Source organism: Macaca nemestrina, chromosome 11 (assembly GCF_043159975.1).
Source record: "Macaca nemestrina isolate mMacNem1 chromosome 11, mMacNem.hap1, whole genome shotgun sequence".
NCBI lineage: Eukaryota > Metazoa > Chordata > Mammalia > Primates > Cercopithecidae > Macaca > Macaca nemestrina.
In genome coordinates, this window is record NC_092135.1 from 75,608,876 (window position 1) to 75,632,557 (window position 23,682).

Consider the following 23,682-nt stretch of genomic DNA (forward strand, 5'->3'; position numbering starts at 1 on the left):
AATCTCATTCTAATCAATAAAAAGGGAGTTCCTTGACCATGATGCTAAAAAGCCTCTTTCAGCATTCATTGTCAAGGGAAATCTTAACAGAGGTTGGGCAATGGTGGCATTAAGTGTCCTAAGTGCAAAATTGACTCCGTAAAGTAGGTGCAGTGCTCCTGACATCCCATGAGCTGATAAACTGTGTACAAGTTAATTGTCTTGAGAAAACGCATCACACTACCTTGGAATAGGCAGATTTGATCATGTGATGTGAGGATGCAAAAAACTCTCTGAAATCTAGTACTAGTGACTCATATGTGTGAATGCTGTTCAGTCTTATACAAGCAACCTGAGATTTGGGGACCTTAGTTTTTGTTTTTGTTTTTTGTTTTTTTTTGTAAAACTGAGGTACTACAAAACATGACTAATAAGCTTTAGTTTGGTTTTATAATTTTTATGGCTTCATGTCCGAACTGTTGGATGTCAAAATATATTTTCGTTCAAGAGCTCACATATTTGGCAAGGTAGCCAATAAACTGGAAGCTCAACAACTCAAAATAGATGTCACAAAGTCATGGACCAGAGTGTGATACAGTGGTTAAAGAATGGCTTCTGAAAACAGACAGCCCTGGTCCAGGCTCCACTCTACCACATGAATGGATTTGGGAAAGTTTACTTACCTTCCTGAGGCTCAGTTCCTCCTGTAAAATGGAGACAAAAATATCAACTCTACAGAGTTGATGCCAGTAAGGGCTTAAGACACAGTAAACAATAAATAAAATGTAGTTCTCCTTGTCTCAGGAAGTGGTAGTTGCAAAGAACAGAAATGGAGTACAACCAGCTTCACTGAAAGGAAGGCTGATTGAATGATACCAGGAACTCTGAAGAAGCCCAATTATCACAAGCATGGCTGGATCTCCTAGAAATAGGAACAAGGATGGAGAGAGCCAGGGATAAAGCCTGGCTTTTCTCTGTCTTTCTCTCAGGTTACACAGTCTATCTGTTCTGCTTCTCTTTGAATATCAGCTCCATCCTTCTCTCCTCTTTGTAGACTGGTTTTCTTGTTTCTTTCATCTGCTTGGTATGTGGTCATCATAGCTTTCCCCAAATGGCAGCCTCAGCTCCCAAATCTACATGAGCCTGCAACTTGGATCCCTGAAGCTAACTGTCTTAATATTACGGTAATCCAACTCCAAATTCCTATGAGATAAAATCTGATTGATCTAGCTTTGATTAGGTGTGCACTCTTGGTCCCAACAGCTAAGGTATCAACTAGCAAGAAGAGCAGCCTCTGTCGGTGCCATACATCAGCTCTCTCTCTGGGTAGGGGCCATTGGTATCTGAGTATAAGTATTGTGCACTTCACTCTTGGAAGGACCCAAAAGGCTCTCACTCTTGTTTTACAGACACAATTCTAATACAATTATCCCATCTTTCTGCATAAGTGGTAGAGTGGTAGCGGGCTGGAGAGAGTGTGCTAGAGGGAGATACACTGACAATGATACCATTGGCCTGGGGGAAAGAGGAATCCTAAAAAAATAATGCAGTGCAGACACAAGAACTCCAAACAAGGAGTAATCAGACCCTACAATGAAAGCATACACAACGTACACTTCAATGGGCTCCAGCTCTTTAGTGCAGCATCAAGACAATGTATAAAACAATGTTTCATTGCAGCACTATTCACAATAGCAAAGACATGGAATCAACCTAAATGCCCATCAATGACAGATTGGATTAAAAAATGTGGTATATATACACCATGGAATACTATGCACCCATAAAAAAGAATGAGATCATGTCTTTTGCAGGAACATGAGTAGAACTGAAGGCTATTATTCTTAGCAAACTAATGTAGGAACAGAAAACCACATACCACATGTTCTCACTTACAAGTGGGAGCTAAATGATGAGAGCTTATGAACACAAAGAAGGAAACAATAGACACTGGGGTCTATTTGAGGCAGGAGGGAGAAGAGCAGAAAAGGCAACTATCAGGTACTGGGCTTAATATCTGGATGATGAAATAATATATATTTAACAAACCCCCCATCACATGTGTTTACCTATGTAACAAACCTTCACATGTACCCCCACACCTAAAATAAAAGTTAAAAACAAACAAGTGTTTTATAATAATTTATAAGAGGTTGCATCTGTTAAAGAAATCAGGAAACTTTGTTAAAGTGCTGTAGTTAAAATATGTCATCCACTCATGCAGTTATCTTTCATTTGTTCATTCTCAAAACATTTATTGTTTATTATGCTCCCCCAGGTACTGTTCATTCACTGTTGCACATGCCAGAGAAGAAGGAGAGAGACATCTGCAAGTCAGCAATTAAAATGGCATGAAGTGCACACTTTGGAAAAGGCATAACCAGGGCATAGGAAATTGACCATGGGGGTACATTAGGGTGGATAGAAACACGAAGGTGATGCTTTCAGAGGAGTGTTGGGGACAGAAGGAGAGAAGGGCATGCCAGGCAGGGGAAACAGCATATTGGGCAGCAGAGAGATGTGACTGAGCAGGACCCCACCAGTGCTTCTTGGAGTTCCTGTGTCTGGAACATAGATGCATGAGTGGGGTGGGCTGGAGTGAGTGGGCACTGGGCCAGGGAAATAGGCAGGAGTCCAAATGAAAAGGGCCCGAAGGCGTTAAGCTAAGGAACTGGAACACTATTCTAAAAGCCACAGGAGGTGTGGATGGCTTTTAAGCAGGGGAGTGACCTGGTCGGCTTTGTGAATTAGCAAGATCATTCTGGAGTGCCAAGCAGCCTCAGGAGGAGAGTCACGCTGTTCATTGTAGCAAACCAGGAGTCATGCCAAGAAGCAGTCCTTGCTGTAAGCATGCAGAGGAGCGCTGGCTTTGAGGGATGTTGCAGGGTAGGTTGGGTGACTGGTGCATTTTTGGTGGGGCCATTCCTTGGGGTAGAGAATACAAGAAAGAGGGACACGTATGGAGGGAAAGACTGAGGTTGAGGGGACGGTAGGACTTCGAAGAGGAGGTGTTCCTCAAGCAATGGAATAAGTGCCTGGAGATAAGCTGAGAATTATGGTTCAAAGAAATGTATTCAGGGCTCATCAGCAGATGGATGGTGGCCCTGCCTGAAGGATCGCGAAGAGTGAGAGAGGAAGAGGGAGGGCATCGCCAGGGAAGGCTGGGGCAGGGGGACAGAGGCCTGAAGCCAGTGGCGATTCAATGCTGTACAGGTGGATGAAAACCCTTCGTATGTAAGACAAAGGAAGAGAGAGTTTCAGGAAGGAGGGAGCGACAAAGTATATCTCATGGCAAGAGGTATTATGAAAGAAGGACAACAAAAAGGTCCGACAGCTTTGAGAAAAGGGGGCCACGGGTGTCATTCCTGAGGTGGTTTCTCCAATGAGTGGAACTGGAAGCCATGTGGGAGGACAGGGGTTGGGGGAAGGGAAGGAAGTGAACCCAGACAGCTTTCCATGAAGCTTGACTGGGAAGGAAAGAGGGAAATAGAACTGAAGCTGAAGAGTGAAGTGGGGATTAGGGTAGGCTTTTTTCAAGATGCGGGAGAACTGTTTCTATTAATAGAATGCAGAGAGCTGGCAGAAAGGGACAGTAGATACAGAGGGGAGAGGAAGATTGATGGTGCAAAGTCCCAGAGGAGAAGCAAGGAAGAGTCCACAGCAGAGGTGGAGGGATTAGCCTCGGACGAGGGAAGGACAGCCCTCCTACCGAGATAGGAGGGAAGGAGGGAAGGATGGGGATGGATAGATAAGTTTGTAGGTGGCAGGGGAGGAAATTGAGAGAGTTCTCGATTGATGGCCTCAATTTTCTCTGTGAAGTAGGAGGCAAGGTGATCTGCTGAGTGAGGCGGGGGAGGCGGGGGAGCAGGAGGTGGTTTTGGAAGACACAAGTTTGGTGTATGAAACTGCTAAGAGCAATGGTGAATGGGGCTGGCTAGGGACACAGGAAGACTGGCAGCGAGTTCTAGCGTCCAGCCGAGTGGGAGGAATATATATTTGGTATGTCTGCAACTCACAACTGTGACATTTTCTCCTAACACTTTTACAAGTCTAGACAGAGTGGCAAGAGACTGAATTGTTAGATTAAACCAGGACTGAGTTTCTGCAGAGTGGATGTCACAGAGACTTGTCAGGACATGACAGGATATTGAGAAGAGAGCACTGAAGTGATGGGCTATAGGATACAGATTGGACAGAGGGCACAAAATTGAAATTCATCTGCTAGATCAGGAGTAAATACAAGAATCCTAGACTCCCAAAGTCTTAGTGGGTAGATGTTTGGAGGAAAAAAGAGAATGGTGAGCTTAAAAGAACCTGTTGACAAAGAGCAGGCTGTGAAAGTTTCAGATAATAGAGGTTGACTTGTTCTAGAGGTTATGAAATCAGTCATCTGAAGTTAATCTTACCTCTTTGTTGAAGCCTTCTCTACCTTCTCCACCCCAAAACTTTTCTCTCCAGCCTCTGATAGCCTGTATCTTTTGTTTGCAGGCAGACAGTGAAAGGAACATTAAAGGAAGACTCAATATACAGGTCAGGAGACCTGGGTTTTGATCTGATTTCTAGCACCCATAAGTTCTGTGGCCTTGGCCACAGTATGAGCCACAAAGCAACAGCTATCTTGACCAAAAAAACCTGCTTAGGGACAGATTGTTCTATCTATACAGATCATGTGTGTGGCAAATAGTTGCCCAGACATCCCTGTATTTCTGTAATTCTTTTGTTGCTTCCACCTTTCTATGGGAGTAGGGATGGGAGGAACAAAAACTACATTCCTTGAATGTGACTTTATTTCACTATAGTTTATACAATACCCCACATCAAAAGAATCCTGGAAGAGACTCTATTGGAGAAGGAAAATTATATTTTACTTCATCAAATGTCCTAAGACTGCTTTTATTTTAACAGTCTCAAATCAGAGTTTGAGAGTAGCAAGTCCAAGAAGCTTATAATGCCTTAAAGGCAAATATTCTGGGTGAAAAAAGTAGGCCCTTTAAAATCCAAGCTTTGTTATCTGACTAAGGTCAACAGAGACCAACCAAATCAACAAGCATGACATGAAGGGCAAATATGCAATTAAAAGAAGAATAGGGAATTATAAAGATGGATGGGCCCCATGACATGCACGCCTAAGCCTGCGTGGCCTTGGCCTCGGATGCCAGAAATTAATGCTTTACTCTTTAGCATTCGTCACCTTTGGCTCTGAACAGAAAGGCAAATGCATTAAAATAACAGCAGTTTAGAACACTTACTTAGCTTGGAAGGCATTGTTGGTTCCCCTGTGGTCGAGGTCATGACACAGGCATCCCACAATCACAGCTAAAATTTCCACCTCGGTCAGAATCTCTTGAAACCCAGCAGTCTGGGAAGAAGGGGAAAATGGCAACAGTCACTACGGGGCACGGAGGATGGATAAGGTTAGGTGCTGAGCAACAATCAACTCTGTTTTCATACCCACATCATTTAAGGAGATGATTAACTGCCACCCCCTCAGACAACAGTAAGTTGGGTGGTCAGTTGCACAGCCTAAGGTCCCCACAGTGATAAATTAGCTTGCTGTCACAGCGGCCCACGCTGCCACACCGAGACATAGTTCAGACTATTTTGTTCCCTTTTTAGAGAGAAGGTTGGACTATCCAGAGACAGTGACGGTTTGGCAAAGGCCCAGGGAAAAATGTGTTTTGTTATTATACATTTTAATGATGAGCATAGGGTTTGGAGGTTGGAGGTTGGGGAACAGGAGGAAGCAGTGACTTTCAAACTGAATACTACACCCACCAGATCCCACCCAAATGAGAGCAGGCAGAAGTAAAACACAACCCTTCTTTTTTTAACATTAAAAGGAGAGACTTTAACATACTCAAATTGTTATACAATGACGTCCTAGAGGTTATCTTGTAAATACCTTAATTCATATTAGGTTGGTAGACAGATGAAATTCATACAGATAATAAGGTAGTGTGTGTCATGGACACTAGAATTTGTCAGAGGATTGTCAACCCAGACTGAGGATTGAGTGGGGTATCTATTACTGGGAATTCTTTTTTTCTTATCTTGTGGTAGCTTGCTGGTGAAATGCACAGCTGTGATGTGATTTCTTTTAGAAGCAGGTTGATATAATTAAGCAACCAAGAGCAGCAATGCTTCTTGGGTTCCTGCTGGCCCTTTCATTAGTTTAGAAGAGGAAGTAGACCTCTGGGAAAGAAGGTCTATGCATTTTCTTGATCGAAGGCCTTTATATCATCCCCTCTTTTACTTTGTAAGTCTCCCATTTCATTACTTATTAAAGTCTTTATCAGAAAGTGGGAGAAGGGGGAGGGTTAGGGTACAAATTGCTCTACTTTTCATGTGTGTTTTTTTCCCCCAAATCTAGGTATACTGGCCCACACCTGTAAGACACTTCTCTTAGAGCAATGAAAATTTTGTTTTTAAATTAATTATGTTTGTGTTGCAGAAATAACTGAATAGTAGGTTCCTGTGTTGACAATTTTATTTTATTTTATTTTTTTAGGAGACGGAGTCTCGCTCTGTCACCCAGGTTGGAGTGCAATGGCACCATCTCGGCTCACTGCAACCTCTACCTCCTGAGTTCAAGTGATTCTCCTGCCTCAGCTTCCCGAGTAGCTGGGATTACAGGCGCACACCACCATGCCCAGCTAATTTTTGCATTTTTAGTAGAGAGGGGGTTTCACCATATTAGTCAGGCTGGTCTCGAACTCCCGACATCAGGTGATCCACCCACCTCGGCCTCCCAAAATGCTGGGATTACAGGTGTGAGCCTCCACGCCTGGCCAACAATTTTATTTTAAAAAATAGACTTGAGTCCACTGCTACATTTAGAAATACATTTAACTTCATTTGTATAGCAAATGGGAATGTAAATAAATTGGGAGTATGAAATAGTCCATGTCAAAGCTTGCCTATGCTGGCCGAGCGCGGTGGCTCAAACCTGTAATCCCAGCACTTCGGGAGGCCGAGGTGGGTAGATCACCTGAGGTCAGGAATTTGAGACCAGCCTGACGAACATGGCAAAACCCCGTCTCTACTGAAAATACAAAAATTAGCCCGGCTTGGTGGCACATGCCTGTAATCCCAGCTACTCGTGAGGCTGAGGCGGGAGAGTTGCTTGAACCGGGAGGCGGAGGTTGCAGTGAGCCTATATGGCGCCACTGCACTTCAGCCTGAGTGACAGAGCAAGATTCTATCTCAAACAAACAAACAAATAAACAAACAGGAAAATTTGTATACATCCTTGATTTTATTTTATTTTATTTTATTTTTTTTTTTGAGACGGAGTCTCCCTGTGTCTCCCAGGCTGGAGTGCAGTGGCGTGATCTCGGCTCACTGCAAGCTCAGCCTCCCGGGTTCACGCCATTCTCCTGCCTCAGCCTCCCAAGTAGCTAGGACTACAGGCGCCCGCCACCTCGCCCGGCTAGTTTTTTTTTTGTATTTTTAGTAGAGACAGGGTTTCACCATGTTAGCCAGGATAGTCTCGATCTCCTGACCTCGTGATCCACCCGCCTCGGCCTCCCAAAGTGCTGGGATTACAGGCTTGAGCCACCGCGCCTGGCCTGATTTTATTTTATTTATTTATTTATTTATTTATTTATTTTTGAGACAGAGTCTCGCTCTGTCGCCCAGGCTGGAATGCAGTGGCCGGATCTCAGCTCACTGCAAGCTCCGCCTCCCGGGTTTAGCCATTCTCCTGCCTCAGCCTCCCGAGTAGCTGGGACTACAGGCGCCTGCCACCTCGCCCGGCTAGTTTTTTGTATTTTTTAGTAGAGACGGGGTTTCACCGTGTTAGCCAGGATGGTCTCGATCTCCTAACCTCGTGATCCGCCCGTCTCGGCCTCCCAAAGTGCTGGGATTACAGGCTTGAGCCACCGCGCCCGGCCCACATCCTTGATTTTAAAATCTGCCGTTGGCTGTTAGTTTTTCTAAGCTAGTTTTATTTTACTTAAATTATTACCTGCAGTAATTTAAAAAATCCAAATTATACTGAGACTTAGAATTAAAAATCAGTAGTCCCTCATTATTCTCCCTTTCTTGATTCCCAAAGGCAACTGCTTTCTATTTTCTTTTTTACTTAAATTGGTAGTTTTCCCACCATATTTCTATATAGCATGCACATATTATTAATACTTGGTTATTCACCAAGTATTCATATTGTCCTTTCTATGTACCATACATTGTTCTAAGAGCTTTACAGCCGTTTAACTTATGGAGTTCTCATAACAGTCCTGTTAGGTAGAAACTATTACTGACCCCAGTTATAGATGAGAAAACTGAGTCACAGAGAGGCTAAGTCATATGCCCAGGGTCTCCCAGCTAGTGCATAGCAGAAGAGGGCAAGCTCCCAGCATCCTTTCACCAGAATCTGCCCTTGAACACTGGTGACGTCTAGCAGCAGGTGAGTTTATGGTCACCCTCCCCTCATGCTCCCAATATGATCCACAGAGCTTTCCTATATTACTATCCTATAAATATCATTCACTGCTGAGTCAACCAGTATACAATGATTGTTTCCTTAATCATGTACATTTTCTTGTTTCCTGGAGTTAGGATTTCTGTGAAACATCTAAGTCTTCTCACACCCTACACAACTCTGCAAAATGCTTCTCAAAGCAATTTTGAAGTGGGTCAAAACAGTCACAGCTTGTTTCTAGATCCTTCCTGTCCTGGGAACTCCTTCCTGCAGCCCGACCCTAGGGTCTGGTCTGGATTCTCTCCTCTGTTGCCAGCTGCCCTTGGAGCTTCCTCCACCATCATTCAGGGGGTTCCTCTTTCCTCTCTGGTGTCTGGTCCCCCACCTCCTGCAGCCCATGCCTTTCTTTTTCCTCATTTACTCCCTAATTTTGCAGAAGCACGTCTGCAGGGGCTTCATGAGAAAAGGCCTTACTTTTTTTAAACACTGGGGGAGTTGGTTGTTTTTGAGGCTTTGCATGACTGAAAAAAAAAAATCTTTGTTCTATTCTCATACTCAGCGTGCCTCACAATTCTAGGCTGAAACATTTTCACTCAGAATTTTGAAGGCCTGCTCTATTGTGTTCTAGCTTCCAAAGTTGCTTTTGAGAAGAACGTACCATTCTCAATCCTAATACTTTGAATGTTACTTGATTTTCTTTCTTTTAGAATTTCCTCTCTATTTCTGGTGTTCAGCAATTTCACAGAGATATGCTTTGGGTTGGGACTTTTTTCCCCGTTCAATTTGTGTGTTAAGCCTAATCTGGAGAATCCATTTCTTCAGTACAATAAAGAAATTTACTCATCTTTTTTTCTTTTCTTTTCTTTTTTAAAATAATTTCCTCTTCAGCAGTTTTTTTTTTCTGCCCTATTTGAATGAAACTCCAATTAGTTGGATACTGGACTTCTAGTACTGATTTTCTTATTTTCTTATCTCTTCCATGTCCTATATAGGCCTTTCTTCTTACTTTCCAGGCATAGTAATAAGTTTAGTTTATAAGCATTTTCTTGTTTGCTGCTCCTTGTCTTATAATAGCATGCTATTCTTCTCCCATGGATGCATGATCTTTTCTTGTCTTTCTGAAGATATTGATTATAATTCTTCTGAAAATTTCTTCTGTTCCCCGTATTGCCTTTTTTCTCTGAACTCCTTCTTTCCTCTGTGTTTGGTAGTTTCTCTCAAGTGTCTGGTAACCTTTGGTGGTCTATTCATTCTTAACAGTAAAGCATCACAAAGCTCACTGTGCACCAGTGTATGTGGGTGGTGCCTGCAGATTGCTGTGTCTTACCATGGGGTGACTGTGTGGGCCAGCTGGCTTTTTGCTGGAGATGCCCAAATGTCAACATCTAAACTCATTTTCTCTGGACTTTCCAATCTGTTACCTGGGAATGGTGTAAACACATGTGTTGGCATCCTGAGAAAAGAGAACTGTAGCTGTCCACCTGTGAGGATGTAGGCTTTCACTTAATCCTCTTATTTTGAGTGTGCACCTCATCCTAACTTTGCTTTTGGTTGTGTACCCAACTCTGGGATTCAGTTTCTCTGGCAAATACTCTGGTTATGGCAGAGTCGGGGGAAGAGTAGCCCTCCAACTACACAGAGAGGGGATAGAGACTTGGGTACTCACTGTTTTCATCACTCCCTCATTCCACATCACCTCATTTTCATGGTATCTGAGGCCTCAGGTTCCTGAGTCTCATTAGGTTCTGGGGGTAGCATTATTTCTTATGGCTACCCCTTCCTCCACACCCTCACCTCTGAAGGTACTTGGGTTTCTCTTCTCTGCTAAGTTATGAAGTATCCTCCCTTCATTTTCTGCCTTCATGTGTTGTGAGTCCATGCAAGGTGGGACTTGTGTACATTTCTTTTTCTCCATATTATTTTAGGATGATTTTTGAGAAGGGGAGGGGATTAAATGTCTTTTGTGGTGATCTCCATCATCTTAAAACTCAAATTGTTGAGTTTGGTCTTGCTAATACTAGGTAAAACTTGAAAAGTCTATCAAGTATGAAATAATTACCTATGATATGCTGGAAATAAGTGTTGTGCAATGATATTGTGCTAAAATTTAGAGAGATTTTGCCCATGAAAATGCTATTGACTAGAACTAGCTGATGAATCAGAGCAGTAAGATTAGGGATAATGTTAAAATAAGGTAATTTGACTAGAAATTTAATCAGTAGTTGAAATCAAATGCCATCTAATAGATTTAAGATCAAAATCCCCAGCCATTTTTAAACCATCAGTTATCACCCATTTTATAATAAGATGGAACACATTTTGCTAAAATGTTCTACACAGTCCCCATCCCCTGCTCTGCCCAGAAATCTAGGATCTTGGTCTTAAACTATTGGTATCATGGATACTTTTAAGAACATAACAGAGGCCTAGACTCTCTTCCTAGAAAATTTTCTATAATTTTATAATATTGAAGACTATGGAGCCTATCTCTAGATTCCTGAAGTAGAGAATCTCTGAAGTATAGCACCCACACACAGTCACACAAAACATATTTACCTCTCCCGACTGTGATACCTGAGTTACTGAAGCAGCACCTATCTCTTGACTGTGATTTAAAGCTGCCTGGTAAATGGTTTCTGGGAGTCATCAGGCCTGAAAAATGCCCACCTGCCACTAAGTGTCCTTTTGCCCCTCCCCCGCCCTCATCCATCTTCCTCCCAGGGCTATCCATTCAGGCCTGCATGTACCGATATTGAGTAGAAAAAGTCAACTGCTTGGTGAAGACAATATACTTTCAAAAGAAAACAGAGAGGCAGCAGGAAGTATATTTTAATGCATTCACCCCATTCTCAACTCTGGTTTATTCTTTTATTTTCAAATAAAATTATGTCTTTTCTTTTCCTGACCCAATCATTATGGGTTTTATTGAGCTTTAATGTTAATATATCTTCTCGCCTGTATTCCTTCACAGTTTGTCTCAGAAATATAAGCAGCAAATACAATATATCTAAGTAAAGAGTCAGCCAGGGCATATAAACCTATTTCCCATGGCACCCCCTCCAGCAAAGCCTTAAGCCTGCCCTCTGAGCAGGCCTCCAGTGATATTCCCTCATTGGGCTGAAATGTATACTGGGATAAGCCTACCCCAGCTACTACAGCATATAATAACTAGAACTCCAAAAGACCCAAGCCAGTAAGACTGATTCTCAGGGTCTCCTAGACTACCCAGTAAATTTTATCATTAGCCAACATAAAATTTAAATCAGCCAGGATGTACTCTCATTTTAATGCTGATCCTGGGGGATACACATGAATAGGGGAATATCATAGCCAGAGAAAAATGACTGTTACTTTGTGACTGTTGAATCCAAAAAGGTGTAAAAACACCCATAATGTCAACACTAGATGGTGCTATAGACAATTTACTAATTTAAGAAGTGTTATTAAGTGCCTATGATGTATTGAGCACTGGGTATATTTGAGAAGAGGCCTGGGATAATGTCAACAATAGTTAACTTGTATAGCGCTTAGTATATGCCAGGCATTTTCCTAAATACTTCACATTCATTAGCTCATTTAATCCATACAAGAACTCTCTGAGGTAGGTAACTGGTCTTATCTTCCCATTTTGTAGATGAAGATATTGAGGCACCAGGTTACAAGACTATACAGTAAGAGAGGTGGGATAAAAGCCCAGGTAGCCTGGCTCCCGAGTCTGTGTTCTTACTCACTGTGCTACACAGCCCCTAAGTCGAGGTGTGGGTTCAGTTGCACAGCTTTTAAATCCTATTGTGATGATACAGTGTTAGACAATAGGGCTGTAAAGAATCCCTTGGTGTGTGCTTTATTTCATGAAGGACATTATTCTTGAGTAGGAAGAGGTTGATATTGCAGAGCCATTGGACATTTTTAGTTTAAATATGGCTCTGTCACATCAATATGTGCTTGATAACATACAGTGCTTTACAAATGAGGTGTAGAGAGAAAAGAAAGATACAATAGTTTGTAATATCTCAACTTTATAAAATGTTTAAATATATGTATAGAAAAATACTGTTAAGATGTACATCAAGATATTATCAGTAGTGGAATTACAGTTGGCTTAAAATTTTTCCTTTGTGTCTAAAATTTCCATAAAGAACATTTGTTTATAAGAACATCTATATTTATACACGTGTGTATGTGTATTTGTATATTCTTTTTTGTTTCAAGAATTAACCCACGCTTCATTAAACTGTCCCAGCTTGAAATGAAATAGTGATACTCTGAAAAGTGTCCATTCATTCATTGAACAAATATTTATTATTTACTGATTTCCTGGCACTAGGAACAGAGCAGTGAAGAAGACAGCCGGTCCTTGCTGCACTTAGAATCTGGTTACCTCTTGAGCCAGCAGAACAGTGCCACAGAGCACTCTTTTCTAAAGAGAAGCTGTCATAACGTTGGTTGTGCTTTGTGGAAGAGAGAACTGGTAGAAATATCCAGCTCCTCCTGCTTGGTTTCTGGAGGAGGTACACCATGGACTGCACGCCCTTGCCGTGTGTGCAGTCCTGGCTCAGCAATCGGAGAAAGTGATGCCAGAAATTCTGTTCTCACCTTTCTTTTTGAACCCAACTATCGGAGGTATTGAATGATAAGGGATTTCCTGATGAGTTCATCCTATTGATTCTGAGATCTAGCAGATGGCAAACTAAGAGAGAGGGTATCTAGAAATTCCTAGTGGTTGCAGACACCCTAAAGCTGAAGATGGTAGGCTCCATATGCTCCACCATGAATTCTGATGTCCAGGCACTGCAGCAGAGCCCTCAGTGAATTGGCTAAGGTTGAGGGACAATATGATAGGTTTTGGAGTCTTTCTTCCTCTTCTTCATCTTTCTCACTCTTTTGGACAGAAGAGGAAAAAGTACGGCTCAGACAATTCCAAGGGTATTGAAAGACATGATTTCTCAAGGAAGTGCCTCCTCTAGAAGAATCTGCACACCATATTCCTAATCTGTGTCATCGTGCCTTCGCTGATCTATAGATGGCTTGAATTTTAAGGCCTTATGAGCTTGGGGAGAAAGGCAGTATTTATAGAAGCAGCATTTAATTTCTGGTATTTTTAAATTTCTGGTACATAGAGTGTTGCAGGGTCACTGTCTGGAGTCTTTGGTACATTATTAAAATCAAATTTATTTCAGCCAAAAATTGCTCTTTGAGGGTTTCATTGTAAATGTCACAAACAAGATATTCATATCATTTTAAGAAAAAAAAAAAAAAAAGCCCCAATTTGCAATGCTGATGGCTGGTCCAGCTTTGCTGAGTCATCCTTAACATGAAGAGTCTGCTTGTGAAACTTATGTCTCCTAATGGAGGCTGATGGTTCTATAAGAAGGATGCCTTCAATCACCCCCCAGTTCGGCACATATACCAGTCATGGGTGGATCACGGTGATCAGAGAATTGTTAAGGCAATGTTAGGGCTCCGTGTGCATGGACAGCAAGCACAGTATGCTTCTTTTTGAGACCCTATTTTATTTGCTTTGTGATGGAATGGCAACCACTCAACATATAGATCCTAGGGGCAGCCTGATGGGTATCAAACTGTTCCATATGCTTCAAGGCAATAATATTGAGCAGAGGACTGTCTCAAGCTTTGGAGTGGAAGCAGATTTCAACGCTTACTAGGAGTGCTTATGAGTATTTATACTACTGGCTGTCGCAGCATACCTTCTTTTTAAAAAAGGGTCTTACCTTTGCCAATCAGAGACAGTGTGTGATGAAAGCATAAGGGGGAGAACAGGTATGCAACCACAAACATCAATGGAAGGGAAAAAATCCCTACTGAGCAAACTATAGCATCTAGATTTAGTGGTCATACTCCCTTGGCATTTACAGTAATGTTTGTCTACCAATATTTGGGTCTGCTGAGCAGAAAAGGGGGCACCTCAGCCCCATTTTGAGGTCCAGAGACCAGAACCTTTCCAGCTTATAGGGAATCACCATCCAGGACCAACACGCTCACATGTCTCCTTTACCAGAGTACACAATGCAACAAGCCAGTTGCAGGTTGTCTAATTATCCATGGGAACGGGATAGTTTTGATTGAATTTGCTTCTCTTTCTTTTCAAGATGAATGCAGCCAAATATTGCTCTGGCATTAACCAAATATTGATTTAGGCCTAAATGATCCTTTCCTTACCAAGCTCAGAGTTGGAAAGACCTTACAGTCTATATATAATTGACTTTCTTTCTCAACCAGAAGCTTCTGAAGGAACTTACTATCAAATCATAAAACCTTCGTCATGTTTTGGGAATATGTTGACCCTTAGCCTCAACTAAGGTTGCAAGTGCTTGTCCATGTAAGTCTCAGAAAGGCAACACAGTCTGGTACAATTATATATGTTGCGTAGATGTTTGATGCATACATTTAAAAATTGAATTAATTCGTATATAACTTTATTATTATATTCTATTACATTTATAACCACTTCTAAGGCTTAATTTTTAAACTATTTAGCATAATTTTCCAATTCTTTATTTTGGAGAGTTAAAAACATACAAAAAATAGAATACTATTAATATAATGAACCCAATGCAGTCATAGACTAACTTCAGCAGGAATCCAGGTTTTGTGACTTGTTTCATCTGTCTCTTCACATGCAGCGTGTGTTTGTTCTGTTTGTTTGCTAGAGTATTTCAAAGCAAACCTCTGGTATCCGTCAACACTCTTTATTTCATTCTCAGGAAGTCCTAATGTGGTCAAATAAAATTTGCTCAATATATTTCTGCTCTCTTATTTTGATAAAATGTACAAAAAGATATTCAAATAGTATAAAGAAATTTTCAACTAAATAATAAGACTTGAGAAAGTTGAGGTTTCTACATCAAAAGATAATAAATAAACACAGGTGTATGTATATAGCACATATAATGCATTTTAAAAAGAACCAAAAGAAAAAGAGTATCAGATTCTTAAGGACTTAGCTTTCAACCCTAACAATACTTGTGCTTTACGATGTTTTTTTGAGGACAAGGACGGCATGTTTTGTCCATGTTTAGAAATATAATTTATATTTTATTTCTGATAAATTACCAGTGAACTGCATATAATATAACATATGGTTTATGACCATAGAAAATGAAGCAGATCACTTGGTGCACATTAATTGTATAGAAAGACAGATCTCTCAAGATGCCACAGAGCCCAGGTTGGTGAACTTCAAGAATTTGAGGCTTCTCCAAAGCTTACCCCAATTTTTATTAGCCATAATTGAACCAAAACTAAACATGAGACCCATGAAAAATTAAAACTTTTTATAGCTCCCAACTTAACACCCTTAGGTGCCAGGTTTCAGTCCCAAGAAAGTGCCACTAGGAAATCATACCCCGTGGAAAATGGAGGCTGTGATAAATGACAGTGGCTCTGCTGCTGGGTCTCCCTGACCTGGAGGATTTGGCTGGCGTCATAAAACACAAAGCGACAGATTAAGCAGTTTACCAATATCATAAAAATCTCAAGAATAAATTTACTTTAATCAAAAATCCTACACTGTAACTAGGCAGACCCAGCCTCGAAACTACATACATTTACGTATAAGCCTGTGTCCGTGAGCAAGAGGTTATACTTTCCCTGTAATGTCGGACATGATTATGTTCATACACTTTTACAATTTACATGTCCTAAGAAAAATACCCAGCTCTGGCTGACGGTGCGGGAGAATTTATTTTCACTAGAAAGGGAATGACCCATAACTCATGAATGGCAGCGCTTAAAGTGAGTTATGGAGGTTACTCTCCTGTGAGAGGAAATGGATTGGATTATCCTTCTGCCCAATTGTATGTTTGGTTATTAGCACACCAGGTTCTTAATTATGTGCAGCTTTGCCTTTTTTCTTTTATAAAATAAATGTGGATAAAGGGAATGTCAGCTGGAAGCATAGAGTGCCTAATTGGGGCTCTGAGATGTAGTCAGAGAGAATAAAAATAGAAACCTTTTTTAAATGATTAAAAGACAGGAGTCTTAAATGTAATTTAAACATAGTATTCAAATTGATTAGCCCCATAGTTAATTTATTGTGTCTGGTGCTGATATTCTGCAAAAACATTTAAAAATTACTCCTTTTCTAAATTAAAAATTTGCCATCTTGTAGATTACATCTGCCTGAAGATTAAAGAGTTGGTTGTTCTATCATGTAGATTTTATTATATTATTACGATAATGCTGCCATTTATTTTAAAGTAAATATAACAAGTTACTACTTTTATTGATAAGAAAATGCAACATAACAATATTTGATGATTACAAATATGATTACTGTTTATTACTTTATTTTAGTCATTTACAGAACAAAACATCTAGATCTCTCTCTTTGTAACTTCCAGTGTTACAATCTACAAAGGAATTCAATTACTGTTGAGAGTAGGATTCTGATTATTGAGTAAAAATATTTTATTTAAAATTTCAATTGGTTCTGTATTTCTTGGACAGGGAGGGAGGAGTTTCAGCTGTGTGTTTAAGATCTTCCAGAAGGAATTTTCTACCTCTAAAATCAAGGACTTTCCTAGAAACTGCAGTCAGAGGACAGAACATTAGCCTCAAGCTGGTGAATAGGATGGATTTTCTCCCTAAACATCCCTTCTGCTCTCTAGTTTGAATTATCAATAAAATGGTTTGGCTTATCTCTGAAAATAACCTTGTTGACAACACAAATATGGATTTAAACATGCTACCTCCACATTAAGATTTAAGAAGCCCCCAGTAAATGTCAGGGGGTGTCGATGTGTTTGCTGTGATACTTGGTTATTATTAGTGTTTAACTGCAATTCCCCACCAGCGCCACGCTGCCAGCACCACCATAAATTTTAATGTGATCATGTGCTCTTCTCTTTTCATATCCAGTGAATTCTGCAAGATCATAATATTCTATATGAACCCTAGCTGAACCTTAGTGTGATATGAAGAAAGAACAAGATTTCAAGCAATGATAGTTGTTCATCATTTTATAGCTTTTTTTAACTGGACACTGAGCAGCATGGTTCCTTGAATAATATTACCCTAAACTAAATTCACTCATTTAATTAATCTTCATTGATATCCTACAGGATGCAGGGCATGGCCCAAAGTGCTAATGAGTACATTTATGGGATAGTAAAGAATACTGACTCTTAAAGAAATCTTTTTTTTCCCCTTGGAAAATCTGTCAGAGCTCATACATCATTTATAAAACCGAAAAAAATGTCTCTGCAACCTTGGCACCACTACATGCCTTTTATTTTACAGAACACAAACAAAAGCAGAGTCATTTCCTATATCTAGTCTACATCGTGAATTTAAGAAATATGTCCATCATCTTTCATCATGTATTTATAGTTATAATTTATTTATTACGTATGCGCATGATGGAATATTTGTTCTATAAACTCCTATTAGTAAAGACAATTTATATGATGATCACTGATCTGCAGGTTTTCTTCCTCATTTTAACCACAAATAGTAACTGTTACTACGTACTGTATTTGTCGGAGGAATTCAAAGTATTTGGGAAATTTTAACTACCTAAATATCTCTTTAAAAGCAAAGAATAACATTGAAGCTTTCAAATTTATAAATGTGAAATTTCAGACCAGAGGCATGGAACAAATTAATAAGTTATTAACAGGGTTCCCAGTGAACAAAATGCTCATCATTTTATATCATTTGCCTGTCCTACAGAGTAGTTCTTTTTTTCTTTTAAATATCTAAAGGAACAAAACCGCTTTGTTACCTAGACACGAACCTGAATACTTTCGCAAAACACAATGCTGAGTCAATAGGTTTATTTTCCACCCATGAAGTGATTTTAGGGTTAAAGGTTAGGAAGCTGGGGCATATATTTATAACTTGCTCGTCCTGTTGTACGTGGTGCCAAAATTTGTTCAGCAGTGACACAGAACTATGCATCTCCCCATTCCCAGAGACAATGGGCTTGGAAAAATACACAATCACAGATTTAAGGTCACACGGAGAACACTATGATTCACGTTAACAGCATGGTATGCAAGGTGGCAGTCATAAAACAGGCCCACCCTGATGGGAGAGGCTTTTTTCCGTCAGACTGGTTTTGTTGCTATCTCTTTTAGGAAAAACATTTATTTTGTGGTGGGGTGTGTACCTCAGTGCTAGAAGAAAAGAAGCACTTTCAAGGAAGGTTGGTAAGGTTTTTTTTTCCCCTCTTTTCTGGAAACCAGCTGGGAAACTTTGCCTTGGAGCGCCATCTAGAGGAAGCCTCAGCACTTAGCTTTATGACATTAACCAGGCTGTATCCAATGGTTGGTATATGGTGAATTTCTTTTCTTTCTTTTTTTCCCCCCTAGATTAATAGAGAATTTTGGTTCTAACACAACCCACTGACAGCAAATATGAGATCCCTGGAATGGAAATTTAATCACTGATAAGATCAAAACATTGAAAGGCTTTCAGAGTCTTCAGGAGTGCCCAAAACATGAGTGTCCATTGGTGGAAAGAAATGGGGCATCATTTTACCATAGGCCAAGGTCACATTCCAGAGATGAGAATTGATGAGTGAGTTAAATTTATTTTTAGCTACACTGATTGAGTAGTCTTTGTTACTTCTGTAATTATTTTCTTAATTAAAAATTTCTGATTAACCAGATTGACCAAAGTCAAGTTTGTAGAAGATAACTTATGCTAGAGAAAAACAAATGTTGACACTTTTAACTGACTGTAACCCTTGGTTAAGTTCAACAAAATTTAATGAGCAGAAAATACTATATTTTCCAGATGTGGCTACTCAATACAATGTGAAAGAGACCAAAATAACGTTGTATTCTTTCTGAAGTCATGTTTCTGTTTTGTGATCTCCTCCACCCCCTCTCCTTAGATAAATTTAACAATGAAGTCTCCTCTTTCTGTGTTAGCATGAATGCAAAAAAACAAAACCTAAGCCTTCTCCAACAATGCTGCTCTTCAAGATTGCTGATCATACTTGCAAAAACAATTGCACCCTGGAAATAATCTGATGATATGAGCATCCCTATTGTGGTGACATAGTTTAAGAATTCTATTTTCTTCAATTTCTTGGAAAGGATCAAAATTGCCCAAATAATGGAAGTACCCACTGCAGAAAACTGGGTATATATTTCCTTTTGCTCCTAAGTGTCCACTGTGACCCTGGTGCTCTTGCCAGTTTCCCCTATTCCAACTATTTTAAGGCTTGTCATAAAAATCTGTCTCTGTCTTTGACATTTCTAACTCAAAAATGTCACAGCCATTTCTTTTCCCTTCACTGAACAGGGTTCCTGCTTACTTATTTTGGCAATTCAGCATAAATCCATAGGTTTTCCAAAATAAAGGGGTAAGAAGTTTTTTATTGACTGTCCTCTGTGAGCCAGACACATGAACTCTGTACACAAAAAAATTATACCTTGTTTACTGAGGTATGCTATGGAAAAACAAAATGAAGATTTTTTTTTTCCCCAAGCAATGGTTGTCACTTGAGCCATTAAGTCTCATGGTTCAAAGCATCTTCCTTTCTCACTTGACTGGCTCACTCTTCTGATGGTGGATGTAACAGAAGAATGGAACCAGTCCAGTTTTCCCAGGCCAGTCTGCCTGTTTCTTAAGCAGTCGAGGACCCAAAGCACAAGTCCCTAGTACAAAAGACATTCTGGCCCCATCTTCTTATGCCAGATGCACATTTCAGCTCATGTCAATTCAACATACATTTTTTGAAAACCCACCAAGTACATGACAGAGTGCAAGGCGCTGGTGCGACCCTCAGTAAATGGTGGTTGAGCAAATAAGTAGATGTTGTTGAAAGAACAAGAAATGATCTCTTCCCTCAGCACCTTACTCTATAGGAGGATGACAGATTTGTAACTTAAAATACACAGTAGCAAGAAAGATGTGTTGTACTAGATACAGTACAGGGAAAGAAGTAATTATTGATGATTTGGGAGAAAGGGGAAGACTTTTGTAGAAAAACTGGCATTAGATCAATGCCTTAAAGGATGAGTAAAATTTTAATAGGCAGAAAATGAGGCAGAGATTTTTTTTTTTTTTTTGGTGAGGAAGAATCAGAACAGAATAATCTTTGTTCATTTGGACCAAAGGAAAATGCATTTCATTTGGCGCTCTGATTTTCTGTTTAAATTTTAGTCTGGCTGCAAAAATATAAGGTATTTGCTTTATGTTGGAAGAATCCAAGACTCACGTTCTCTTTTTTGGTATGGCAATTTGTTTACACACACCCACAGATATGTACGTACACGTGTGTATATATAACTATGAGACCAAAGAAACCAACATATTTAAGCCAGAAAACATTTTACTTGATAGCGTAACAATGTAGTAGAAATTGTGCCAAAACAAGCCTTATTTCTTGCCAAAAGAAGTAAATAGAGGATTTGTTTCAATCTTTGCCACAAACATTTGCTTTCAGATTAAATTCCAAGGCTTACCTCTGCCCAGCTGTGCTAGGTATCTCCGTGAAACAGACTGACCACCATCACTGGGTTAAAACCCGGTGGGACGGAGATTTTAAGGCAAGGAAGCCCTAAACCTGCAGAGCGCGCACTCCTACCCCTCTTTTCCCCTTGGCCTCCCTGGGCATTCTCTCAAATAGGCATCCTCTCAGGATTTCCATATTCCTGTGGGTGATGTTCACACCTTCCTACTGGCCAAGAGTCATATCCAGTGATCTCTTTGTTCTGTTACTCATTTACATTTCCTCTACAAAAAGATTACTTTTAAAATCTGAGCATTTCTTTTGTAAAAGAACCAGTTTACCCAGAAAAAATACTGAAGAGAAGCTCAAGTAATCATTCCAAGGCTACACTGGCTTCAAGGGGTCAACGACGTTATAGCTTTCAAGCTCAGAAATTGCTGGCACATATATACTTTCATAACAAGGGCAGGTAAGTTCCAACATAAAATGATCACATGGTAATTTTTCAGAGAAATGGAAACGTAAAGGAGAAGGCCTGCTAGTTCCTGTGAATGAGAAATGATCTTCCACCATCGCTAAGCACACTTACGGTTAACATCGCGAACATCAGCTGACACACGTTGAAGGCATGTCTCCAGTTGTGATACAGAACCATCCGATAGTTTTTCCTCACTGTTAAAAGCCACCTACACAGTGTCTGAAATGGGAGGGAGAGGGTGCGTCAGGCAGTTGCAAGTGATTCCAGTGGACCCTTATCTCAAAGGTGCCTTATGTCTGAGTAACCCTCAATGATCACAGGCCTTCCACAAACATCTCTTCTGGTTCCTACAGTAATCCTATGAGGTGTGCAGGGCAGGGATTATCATCCCCATTTTGTATTTGGGAAACTGGTGGTTCAGAGTGCCTAACACATTGTCCCAGGTGAACTGCTTGGATCACCCAAGACAGACATCTTACCTCATAGTCAATTTTAAATTTCTGTACCATCCCCAGCTCCATGAACATCCGGAGAGCAGCTGTGATCATGGCATCAACATCAAGAGAAAAGTCATCAAAATGAATGTCATTGATGGCAAGTTCTGACACCAGAGGGATGTTGGCTGCCTACAAAAGCAAAAGACATAAGTCAAGCCAAGTTCACCAGCTTTCCTAAACCCCCATCCTGCTCTCCTCCCTTGCTTATCAGAAGTGCCACATAAATCAGGCCTGACCTGCACTTATACCCTGATACAGCTAAACTCTGAGCTGTAAATGTCTTTGTTTCTGAACTGCAAATGCCCCAAGCAAAGGAAGGTGGGGGCAGAGGGGCGGGGGGCAGGGGGCGGGAGGGAAACTAATCTGAAGATAAAATACACACACTGGATCTAGTCTGCAGAATTCAGAACACAGCACTGTCAAGTTTATGGAAACCGTGGTCATACAATATATTCTGATGCATATTACAGAGCACTAAATGCAAGAAACATCTGGGCAGCCAGCAGCTGTGAATTTTAATTGATGCTATTCAGGAGAAGGAGATGGGAATACACCACTTTGCCTTGTTTCTTCTATCCTTATATCCTGTAGCTTGCAAGTGTTCTTTGTTACACACGTGTTCTGTATATTCATAATGACTGAAAGGATCAGACAGTACATCTCTGGTGGGAAATATGTTGCCTTAATAAAATAGAGATATCTGGAGGTTTAGCATAAGCATATGTTTCACTGAGGAGATCAATTTCACTGAGGAGATCAATTTTGCTGTCTTGTTTAGCTTCATTCTATATAAACATATAACATAATTATAATACTGGTCATACATATTCAAGGTTTTCAAAACACCCATGTTAGGCAACTGTCAATCAGCTGTCCCACAAACGAGCCTGAAAAGGAGAAAAAGAAAATCTTGGGAAATCATTTGTATGGTGATTTCATTGGCTTTACCATATTCTTTGGATCCACTCTTGGTAAGGGAGTCACTTTTATATTTTCAGGTTATCAGAGACCATTCTGTATTTATATTCCTATCTATTCACTGAGTTTAAATTACCCTGACAGTAATTTATACCCTGGAGCTACTTACTTTGGCTAAGAGATTCAGTCCAACTCTGGCTGCTCTAAGCATTCCAGAAAACACATCATTAATCCTTCCTTCCCAACTCTATGCTCCTCCATAGGTGGAGCTTAGTTTTCCATGTACTTGTAATTAATTCAACCCCAAAACTCTCTACCAGTTGTCTAAGTCTCCTCTCAAAATGTTCATATGCTTTGGGCATTCCATCAGTTTCACGAATAAATTACTCCTGGAACTTCCTGCATTTCTCGAATCTAGACCAACTATCTTCTATGTCTGATATGTAGTTTTCATCCTAGGATACCCCTTCACCGTAATTATGGGGATGTCTTTCTCTCTCTCTTTTGTTTCTCTAGCCCACATCTTTCTCTTTCTTGGTTTCTCCTCTCATTTTGGTGAGACACATCCTCTAACAGATTCCCAAGAAAAGGTATGAGGTAGATTTGTGAGGCCGTGCAGTCTGAAATGTTTTTGTATTACTGTCACATTTCATTAACAGTTTGTCTAGGTAAGACTTCTAGGTTGGAAATCATTCTATTAGAATGTTAAAGGCATTGCTCTTTGATCTTTTGAGCAGTCAGAAGCTATTCTGGGCTATTATACTTTGAAAATAACTCCCCCTCCTACCCAGTTTGTGTAGAATTTTTTTGCTTCAAGAGTTCTGAAATGTCATGGAAATGTGCCTTTGTGTGAGTTTATTTTCATTTATTATCCTAGGCACTTTGTAAGCCTTTTTCTTTCTTTCTTTCTTTCTTTCTTTTTTTCCCCCAGTGTATCTATTACAGGTTTTTGCTTTGTAGT

The 23,682-nt window shown here is 40.3% G+C and overlaps 1 protein-coding gene across 10 annotated transcripts in view; it reads right to left on the reverse strand.

The window, feature by feature from the left end:
- LOC105483169 (phosphodiesterase 11A) overlaps nt 1-23,682 on the reverse strand; it is a 510,053-nt gene that overhangs the window by 81,990 nt on the left and 404,381 nt on the right. For all 10 annotated transcript variants that reach the window (XM_071072993.1, XM_071072992.1, XM_071072988.1 and 7 more), the window contains 3 exons: nt 21,786-21,932; nt 21,418-21,525; nt 5,229-5,338 (listed from right to left, as the gene is read on the reverse strand). In XM_071072993.1, the coding sequence (XP_070929094.1) occupies nt 5,229-5,338; nt 21,418-21,525; nt 21,786-21,932 (365 nt within the window). The remainder of the gene's footprint in view (nt 1-5,228; nt 5,339-21,417; nt 21,526-21,785; nt 21,933-23,682) is intronic.